Consider the following 10,703-nt stretch of genomic DNA (forward strand, 5'->3'; position numbering starts at 1 on the left):
TATAATAAAAGTTTGTTAAATAAAATAAAAATTTTTAAGAGGTATTATCCACCTGCCAGCTGACAAACAATTTAAGAGGCTGAGAATATTCTGTGTTTAGCATCTCTTTTACCATGAGAACAGAAACGGACACAACCTCTTTCGAGGACCACTTTGCAAAGGCTTCTCCCCTGAAATCCATCTCACTGGAAAACTGAAATGCACATGCAAAGATGTTTATCGCAGCCCTGCTTTAATAGCAAAATCATAGCTACCCAAATAATGAACAGAAGAACTGTCACATAAACTAAAACCATATTGTGGAATACTGTTCACCCATTACGACAACAACAAAAAAAGGAGACAAAAAAATTATATGTACGGTATATTCAAGTTAGACTAATGAGGTGGGGAAAAGTACTCACTTTTGCCCTTTAACAAATTAACCATTAAGGGGCACCTGGCTGACTCAAAGAGTATGTGATTCTTGATCTCAGGGTTGTGAGTTCGAGCTCCACGTTGGGTGTAGAGACTACTTAAAAACAAAATCTTGGGGGTGGGGGGGGGAATCTGGGTGGCTCAGTCAGTTAAGCATCCGACTCTTGGTATCAGCTCAGCTCATGATCTCACATTTTGTGAGATCAAGCCCCGCATCAGGCTCTGCACTGACAGAGTGGAGCCTGCTTGGGATTCTTTCCTTCCCCCTCTCTCTCTGCCACCCTCCTCAACCCCGCGTGCACACGCTCGCTCGCGCACGCTCTCTCTCAAAATAAATAAGCATTAAAAAAATAACAAAAAAAATTTAAAAAAAATCTTAGGGGCACATGAGTGGCTCCATTGGTTAAGCGCTTGGCTCTTGATTTTGGCTCAGGTCACGATCTCATGGTTTGTGGGACCGAGCCCCACACTGGGCTCCACGTAGATGGCATGGAGCCTTTCTCACCCTCTCTCTCTCTGCTCCTCTACCTCCCCCCTCAAAAATAAATAAACAAAACATCAATAATAAGAATGTTTAAAAAATTAAAAAATTTTAAAAACATAATCATTAAAAAAATTAGTATTCTAGATTTGAAATCATTGTTTTTCATAGATATTTTCCAAAATTTAATTTGTTGCTTTTTTTAAAACATGAGGAGAGGGTTGCAGAAAATCCACGATTTACGGGACCTTCCTGATGGGCAAGTTGGGCAGCTAATTTATCCTCGCCAGAATATTCTTTTTTTTTTTTTTTTTTTTTTTTTTAAAGTGATTTTTTTTTTAATTTTTTTTTCAACGTTTTTTATTTATTTTTTGGGACAGAGAGAGACAGAGCATGAACGGGGGAGGGGCAGAGAGAGAGGGAGACACAGAATCGGAAACAGGCTCCAGGCTCCGAGCCATCAGCCCAGAGCCCGACGCGGGGCTCGAACTCACAGACCGCGAGATCGTGACCTGGCTGAAGTCGGACGCTCAACCGACTGCGCCACCCAGGCGCCCCCAGAATATTCTAATTCTAAAGTGACACATCTTCTCTGAGGATGGAAAGCCGCAGCCCCCACCTTCAAATATTCAGATCACGATCTCAAGCCCTGCTCTCTGGGCACGGCTGCAAAGATGCAATCCGTGTGCTGGAAAGGCCTAAGCCCTTGGGAAAATCCGCCTCTCCAGAGAGGTGATCCTGTGACCCACCTGCACCTCAAGGGGGACATTTTTGGATTCGGTTGAAATCCGATTAACTTCTGTAATTTTTACAACAGGATTTCAGTCTTAAAGCCCCTGGCCTGGTTTCTAAAACAGACAGACCACTCAAATCCAGTGAAACACAACAGCAGAATGTGGAGACCTCATCAGGAAGTGCAACCCTGAGCATCGGCATTCAGTTCCTCGTCACTTTGCCGCCTGAGAAATGGGTCTAGCAGGCACGTGGCTAAGGCAGACACGGTCATTCCCCTCACCTTTCTTCTCGCGGGGGCAGACAAACATTCAACACTACACCTAGGCCGCAGTTGGACTGACCACCGCCAAGGACACGCACAGAGAACACGGAAGGGGCTGGGCCTGGTCTGCAGGTGTCAGGGGCCTCCTGGTGGGAGCCGTATCTGAGATGAGCCAGAGGGCTTGGCTTCTTCTTTCAGTCACTGGCCTCACCCACATCCAATCTATCAACACATCCCATCACCTCCTCCTTCAAGACGTACCCAGAATCTGGTCGATTCTCAGCCCTTCCAGTGCAACCATCCTGACCCAAGACATCAGCGCCTCTGTCTTGGAATATTCCATCAGCCTATTAACTGATCTCCCCGCTTCCGTCCTTGCTCCCTACAGGCTGCTCTCAACAGAGAAGCCAGAGTGATCCCATTAAAACCCAAGTCCGGTCACCTCGTTCTTCGGTTCAAAATTCTCCATTGGACACCACCACAAGTCCCTAAGACCCCTTCAGCCCTCCTCCTTCTCCTCAGGCTGGCCTGGTCCTTCCTGGAACAAGTCAGGCCTGCTCCCTCCATGGGGCTTCCTACCCTCTGTGCTCTCTGCCTGGGACACCGTTTCCAGAGACATCCACAGGGCTCCCTCCCTCACCTCCTACAAGCCTGTCCCCACCATTGTCCTTCTCAGGGGGCCATCTCAGGGGAAACTCTAAGCTCTACTCAGAGATACCAGGCTAGAGTGGCATCTAAAGGACAGAAAAAAAAAACCCTCAGGTCCTAAGGAAAAACACCCTGAGGACATAGCAGAAATAAATGACCAAGCAAGGTGGAAAGCAGAGATCGGGGTCGAGAGGGGCCGCGCTGCTCACGCATGAGGTGGTGCGGCACCAGGGCGGAAACGCAGGGTGCCACCGCGGCGATGGTGACAGACATGGATGACAAGAGGTGATCGCTACAGACGAGGCGTTCCAGAAAATGAGTGCCCTGTGAGTAGCCTGGGTCCTCCACACGCACAGTGAAGCCGACTGGGCTGATGGCAAGAAGGTCGAGACAGACAGGAGGACTGTGGGCCAGGCACCCAAGACGTCCACGAATCAGGTGAATAAGCAGGAGAAAACAGTAATGAGGAGGAAGAGAGGATGCTCCGCCTGGGGACCATGGATCTCAAGGAAACGGGGGGTTGGGGGGGGGTCAGAGAACAAGGACACAAATCTTGCACCCCCGATCCTGAAATCTCATACCCCGGGGTATGAGAAAACAGAGGCACCAACTGAGAGGACTTCAAAAAAGGATATCCCCGAGGAAGGACCAGGGTCAAAGCAAAGAGAGGGAACAGATGGCTAAGGAGAGGCTGAGGAAAGAGACGAGGCTGACGATTAAGGAGTGGGAATTTCCCAGGATACAGGGTGGGCCTGGGGAGAGGGGGTCAGGGGTAAACAACAGAGGGAACTGCCTTGGGCGGGCAGCAAAGGACGGGGAAGACAAGGAGAGGGGAGATGGGTAGTGGCGAGAGTTAACGATCACAGCAAGTGCTGGAAAAATACTTGCGGAATCCCATGGAATTTTTAAGCATAAGCCCAGAATGTCCGCTCAGAAGAGTTCTCGCTGTAGGACCGCAGGACTGAGAGCACAGGCCCATGCTGATGGTCACGGCACTGATGATGACGACTGGGACAGTGCTGATAATAACCACCAGTCTCCGACACCTGCCATGTGCCAGGCACTGTGGGGAGCGCGCCACATTTAATCCTGCCGACAGCCGTCTGACACCGTTCACGTCACTACTATCCCCGGGAGGGCTCTGAAAGGAAGGAGGGAACAACCTGCAAGAGAAGTAACAGAACCGCACGAGTCCTGGGAAGCTAACTGGCTCCTGTGTTAAATTAGGGCTTTTATGGCCGTAACCTAAGGCGGGGGAACCAGCCTGATCCACAGGTATGACCTATTCAGTAACTTCAACCAAACAGTGTTCGGAATGGAGGGAAATCAAAACCAGTAGCAACAATTTATTGAAGGCTTCACGCTGTGCCAGATCTTGTGCTAACTGCCTCGTGTCTGTGATCTCATTGAATCCTTACATCCCGAAGGTGGGTTACCATTGTTATGCCCCCACTTCAAAACTCAGACGACAGACAGCCCACGGTTCATGCAAGGAATCCCTATTTAATAACGTGGTCTTTTGACAAGATTGAAGGGTTTAACACATTACGGTGAAGATATCACAGAACTTGAAGGAGAGAGACTTACAACATGTCTTAAAACACTAACTTACGGATTCTCACAATCTTTTTGCATGTTTTTTTCAGATGAGGGAAAGGCCAGTGCAAAAGAAGCTTCAATGAAATGCACCCAGATGGCAAACACGCCCAGTCTTTACAGCCCAGGACCTATCCCAGCAGATTCTGATTCCATGAGTCTAGAGTAGGACGTGAGCATCTGTGGTTTCTTTCTTTCTTTCTTAATTTTTTTTTAACATTTATTTATTTTTTGAGAGAAAGAGACACAGCATGAGCAGGAGAGGGGCAGAAAGAGAGAGAGACGCAGCATCAGCAGCAGAGCCCGATCAAAAAACTTGATGCAGAATGGTTTAGTGGCAGAGCTAGGATCAGCTTGACAGAGCCCGGCCCCAAGGTCCATGTTTTAAATCACTATGCTTAGTGTGCAAGAACCTACAAAAAGTGCGAGCCTTAACCCAAAACCTTGGCATTCCCCACCTCCATTCCCTAGTGGCCCCAGCTTCAAGGGCATTCTATCCATTCCTTTAACAGTTCGCACTCCCCTGCTCTGCCCCAACACCCTCCTATATCCCCGTTTTGCATTCAGCCTTGTGATCTCAGCTTCAACATTATTGCCTCAATGACAAACTCGAATGGCACGCCGTATTTCTCAGCACTCAAGACAAAACCGTAATTATGTATTTCACAGGGAATTATTTGCTTCCTGTCTTTTCCGAGGAGATGGTGCTGCCCTCAGACGCCACGTCAGTCCTTTCATCATGTGTTCCCAAAAACTGAATACCCACCAACCATTCAAAAAAGGCTTTGGCACAACGGATACACTCAATAATTTCTGTGGAACGAATGAATAAAGTACACTCGAGCCTCGTGCTTCCAGGTGTGTGATACATGTCTGTGCTCACGATACTGCCCTCACTACACCCCCAAGTATGTAGACCCCTGTGGCATAGAGGCAAGAGCTCTGGAAAATGCTGGCTCTGCACAGCAACATTATGGGGCCCCGGCAGGCCATTCCCCCCCCCCCCGCCCCCCATCTCGATTGGCCTGAGTTTCAGGGGCACGATGGGGATCGTAATAACCCCCAATGAAACGTAACCTATTAAAGAGGACGAACTTGCACTTCTCCTAACTCCTCAAGACTAGAATTATTTCCTTCACTGTCTGTGAAGTGCAGTCTGTCTCCCAGCAAGACTTGAGCCTCACGAAGGCCACAAGACCCCGTGTGGCTGGTTTAGGGCCGGATTCCCAGTCACGCTCTCCCCAGGCCTGACACACGGCAGAAGTGAGACAATTACTAGTTAAATAAATGAACCGCTGCTCTGAGCACTTCACAGGTGTGAAACCAGGGTCGCCCGAAATTGACGGGTACCTTCCGGCGCACCAGGATGTTCCTAATACGCTGGCATCACAGGCCCGCCTCCCACCTAGGCCCCAGCCCCCCAGGGACGCCGGCCCCTAAGCCCGCGCCCGGCAGGCACCTCTTGCATATAGAAGCATCTTCGCAAGTGCCGCGCACCCCCTCGTCGTCTGGGTCGGCTGAGGAGGAAGAAGAGGCGGAGAAAGAGGGCCTCCTCAGGCTAGCGGCCATGGGCGTGGAGGTTCCGGGGTGCCGTGCCCACCGGGGACATGGAAGCGAGCTCCACAAACGCCCTGGAAAAGAGCGAGCCTCCGAGAAGGCTGGAAAGAGGGGCTGGGCTCCAGCGGCCTCAGCAGGCGCGGCTCAGTGACGCCGCTCACGTCAGCTGCCCCAGCAACCTTCCCGCTCATTGGCGCCTCTGCCCAGACGCTCATTGGACAATTTCTCCGCCCCCTTGGCCCCAGGAATGGCTCATTGGATAGCTCTATTGGTCCCGCCCACACCACCCGGAAGTACGCTGAGGAGGGGAAGGAAACAAGTGGACGCAAAACGAGAGCACCGCAATGCTTTCTGGGAATTGTGGTCGTGGGTGCGCTGGGAGTGCATTGGGTATTCATTTATTTGTTTATTTATTTACTTATTTATTCATTTACTCATTTGTGTGTGTGTGTGTGTGTGTGTGTGTGTGTGTGTGTGTGTGTGTGTGTGTTTATTTATGAGCGAGAGAGAGAAAGAGAGAGAAGACAAGTGGGAAGGTCACGGGAAGGAGAGAGAAAATCTGCAACAAGCTGTATGCGCAGCGCAGAGCCTGACGCTAGGCTCCATCTCGCCACCGTGAGATCACGACCCCAACTGAAATCAGGAGGTGGTCGCTTAACCCACTAAGCCACCCAGGTACCCCAGGCTTTGGGTTTCTTATTGCTGGTCAGAAAATTTTATAACTGTGATTCACGCAGGGCGGGAGAGCTAGCAGGATGCTCAGCTTTGGGTCGAAGGGCAGAGAGTCCAGCTGGAGGAAACAAGTGTTCGTGTTGCAGTTAGTCGGGGCTCAGTCTCATTCGACAATTGAACAAATGTTCACCGAGTGCTGACTCTGCGCCAGGAGCTGTGCTAAGTAAGGGCTTTGCGCACATAATCGCCTTTCAAATGTGGAGGCAGGAACGTGTGGGAAACTGGTACAATGGAAAACTATGTTGCAGTGTAAATGCACCAGAGCTGCCAGTTACAAGCATCACTGGCTGAATTTAAGGACATAATATTCAGTGAAACAAGGGATGTAACACTTTTATAAAGTCCAAACCAAGCAAAACGGATGGTAAGAGATACACACATATATATGATAAAACACTCTACAGAAAAATAAAGGAATGGCGGGGGGAGGGAGGGAGACAGGAATCACCACACTTGTGACCTTAAGAGAGTGGAGAGGATACAACACTGGAAGGGAAGGGTTACTTAGGCCCTTCAATAATTTCTCAAGTTGGGGTGGTTCACATGTGTTTCATTATTACACATACCGAAGACATTCGTTACATATATTTTATACGGGCCTTCTAAAACATTTTCTAGGTAAGTAGTGTGTTTGTATGTTCCATTTCTGTATCTGTCAGGAGCAAACTGTAAGAACCATGGATCACGCAAACACACACACGCGCGCGCAAAATAACAACAAAACCTCAGTGCACATATCTTGGGGCAAAATCATATATCAAAAGCTTGCTTAGTAGTCACTGGAGGGATAAGAGCTCATTGGTACCCAAGGTAGAAATGACAGTGGGGAAGACCGAGGTTAGGAAGGCTTGCCAGGGGGAGTTGTGATGAGATGGAATACACCACTTTCTCTGAGTCGTGCTCTGCCAAGAGGGTAAATGCAAAACACTGAATAAGCATAGTCTCCCAGCTTGGCCGTGTACACATTCCACGGGTGTCATAAGTAGAAAGTGTCATTGGCGAGTAGTACAAGGTGTCAATCCCGTAGGTGCGGACGGTAAGGCTCAGGGTAAGGGGAAGAAGGTGGAGACAGATATCCTGGTACACCTGTGTCGTTTGACAAGCAAAGAGTGTTCTTTGCTGAGCCTTTGATTCAGAAAAAGCTCGCGATTCAGAGGACTTTGTCATTTTTCACCGAGGACCTCCGCTGGGGTTCCTGCAGGCAGGGCCAGTTCATTTCATTGAAGTTCCTGGTTGAAGAGCTAGACCTTTATGACTGAGGAGTGGAGGCTAGAAGCGGCAAGCTTAGCCATCTCAGGCTGTGTGGTGCCTCCAAATATGAGGCTACACCGCGGTTGTCATGAACAACGTCATGGGACAATATCAGAGAAAGTTCACCACCTAATCTGCATCTACTGACAAAGACGAACCTACATTTAAAACCCCTGTGGACATTAATATTGGGAGCAAAAAGCAGGCATTAATCATGAAACTTCTCTGAGAGAGGCTGAAGTAGATATTTGTGTTTGTGTCTATCCAGTATTTTTTTCTTCTATAACAGCCTGAGTTTATTATGGGGAGTTTTCAGTCCACGGGGATCAGGTGAGGGGTGCCTGGGTGGCTCAGTCGGTTGAGCGTCTGACTCTTGATTTGGGCTCCGGTCATGATTCCAGAGTCCTGGGATTGAGCCCTGTGCTGAGGGTGGAGCCTGCTTAAGATTCAGTCTCCCTCCCTCTGCCCCCTTCCCCCGCTTGCACTCTCTCTTAGAAAAAAAAATCAATATAAACCCTGGTACCCTTAAAACACCTGGGATCCCAACACATTTAAAGACGGTAAATATTTTGCTCTTTCTTATAGATTTGGCTGATAGGTTCTGTTCAGCGCCGATTTCAGTGTCCTCTCAGCCACCTTTCCCTTGACCTTGAAGGGGACGTGTTTTTCCTTGATATGAACAGTGCACCCAAACCCTTTTGCTATCACATGTCATCTTTGCAGGCAGGATCTTAACTTACCCATCTTTTTCCGGGAGCACAGGTATGACATCGCATGTCTGACATCCTACCGTGAGGACATTTGTTGGACACGTTTGTTGAGGACATACAAGTCTCAAATCTTGTCGTATTTTTTGGGTCCTGGAGGCAACATATTCCTTGTTGATAAATTTTACGTCAGCCCATTTATGCTGTTACTTGTAAATCAGACCACATGGAGTGGGCCTCCACCCAAACAAAGCGGTTGGAGAATACTCTCCTCCCATGTAGACAAATGTATGTATGTGTCTTCCTTTGGCCACAGCCTCCAAACCCACCAGTGTCTACCCTGGTCAGAAGTAACCACTGTTTTGGGGTGCCTTGGTGGCTCGGTCAGTGTAAGCGTCTGACTTTGGCTCAGGTTGTGGTCTCGTGCCTTGCGATCTTGTGGCTCGTGACCTCTCAGCTCTTGAGTTCAAGCCCCCCCTCTGTCAGCGCAGAACCTGCTTCAGGTCCTCTTTCTCTCTCTCTCTCTCTATCTCTCTCTCTCTCTCTCTCTCTGCCCCTCCCCCATTTTCACTCTCAAACAAGAAAAATAAACATCAAAAAATTGTTGCAAACAAAAGAAGTAGCCACTGTTTTTTTTAATTAAAAAAAAATTTTTTTTTAACGTGTATTCATTTTTGAGAGACAGAGACAGAGCATGGGCGGGGAAGGGGCAGAGAGAGAGAGAGGGAGACACAGGATCTGAAGCAGGCTCCAGGCTTCCAGCTGTCTGCACGGAACCGGACGCGGGGCTCAAACTCACAAACTGCCAGATCATGACCTGAGCCGAAGTTGGACGCTCAACCGACGGAGCCACCCAGGCGCCCCTAAATGTTTTTTTATGTTTATTCATTTTTGAAAGACAGAGAGCACAAGCAGGGGTGGGGCGGAGAGACAGGGGGACACAGAATCCGAAGCAGGCTCCAAGCTCCGAGCCGGCAGCACAGAGCCCAGCGCGCAGCTACAAGTCAGGAACCGCGAGATCACGAACCGCCGCCCCCTCCCACCGGTGCGCGGCCTAGCCGGGGCCGGGAGTCGGGAGCCGCGGTGGCGCCGGGGCGCGGGGCTCCGCGAGCTCGGCGGAGCGGGCGGGGAGGGGGGCGGAGGGGTCTCGGGCGGCGGGGAGCCAGGCCGCGCGCCGCGCCCGAGCCAGGCGCTCCTCTACCAGCCCGGCGCTCCTCTACCAGCCCGGCCCCGCGCGGCCCCCCCCCCCCCCCCCCCCCCCCCCCCCCCCCCGGCGGGCTGAGCCGCTGGAAGTGACGCGCGGTGAGGGCGGGGCTCCGGCCCGGGAGCAGCCCCCGCCGCCGCCGCAGACACCGCCGCCGCAGACACCGCTCAGCCGCCGAAGCAGCCGCCGCCGCACCCGCCGCTCAGCCGCCGCAGCCGCCGCAGTACCACCCGCAGCCGGCGCGGCCGCCGCCGCCGCTCAGCCGCCGCAGCCGCCGCAGTAGCAGCCGCAGCCGGCGCAGCAGCCGCAGCCGCCGCAGTAGCAGCCGCAGCCGGCGCGGCCGCCGCCGCCGCCGCCGCCACCGCTCAGCCGCCGCAGCCGCCGCAGTAGCAGCCGCAGCCGGCGCAGCAGCCGCAGCCGCCGCAGTAGCAGCCGCAGCCGCCGCAGTAGCAGCCGCAGCCGGCGCAGCCGCAGCCGCCGCAGCCGCCGCCGCAGACACCGCCGCCTCAGACGCCGAAGCAGCCGGCGCAGCCGCCGCCGCAGCCGCCGCTCAGCCGCCGCAGTAGCAGCCGCAGCCGGCACAGCCGCCGCCGCCGCCCAGCCGCCGCAGCCGCCGCAGTAGCAGCCGCAGCCGGCGCGGCCGCCGCCGCCGCTCAGCCGCCGCAGCCGCCGCAGTAGCAGCCGCAGACGGCGCAGCAGCCGCAGCCGCCGCAGCCGCCGCAGTAGCAGCCGCAGCCGGCGTGGCCGCCGCCGCTGCCGCTCAGCCGCCGCAGCCGCCGCAGTAGCAGCCGCAGCCGGCGCAGCAGCCGCAGCCGCCGCAGTAGCAGCCGCAGCCGGCGTGGCCGCCGCCGCCGCCGCTGCCGCTCAGCCACCGCAGCCGCCGCAGTAGCAGCCGCAGCCGTCACAGCAGCCGCAGCCGCCGCAGTAGCAGCCGCAGCCGGCACAGCCGCCGCCGCAGCAGCAGCCGCAGGCGCAGCAGCAAGCCGCCGCCGCCGCCGCCGCCGCCGCTGCCGCCGCTGCCGCCTCGGCCCGGAAGCGAAGTAGCCGCGCAAGGCCCGAGCCCCGCGGGCCGCCGCTGCCGCTGCCCTTGAACCGCGTGAAGCAGCTCGCCAA

The 10,703-nt window shown here is 53.2% G+C and overlaps 1 protein-coding gene across 1 annotated transcript in view; it reads right to left on the reverse strand.

The window, feature by feature from the left end:
- The window catches only part of LCMT1 (leucine carboxyl methyltransferase 1), a 42,019-nt gene extending 36,226 nt beyond the window's left edge, over positions 1 to 5,793 (reverse strand). The window contains exon 1 of the mRNA XM_058710756.1: positions 5,599 to 5,793. Within this exon, the coding sequence (XP_058566739.1) occupies positions 5,599 to 5,708 (110 nt within the window). The 5' untranslated portion in view covers positions 5,709 to 5,793. The remainder of the gene's footprint in view (positions 1 to 5,598) is intronic.
- Between the last annotated feature and the right edge of the window lie 4,910 nt (positions 5,794 to 10,703).

Source organism: Neofelis nebulosa, chromosome 18 (assembly GCF_028018385.1).
Source record: "Neofelis nebulosa isolate mNeoNeb1 chromosome 18, mNeoNeb1.pri, whole genome shotgun sequence".
NCBI classification, from domain to species: Eukaryota; Metazoa; Chordata; class Mammalia; order Carnivora; family Felidae; genus Neofelis; species Neofelis nebulosa.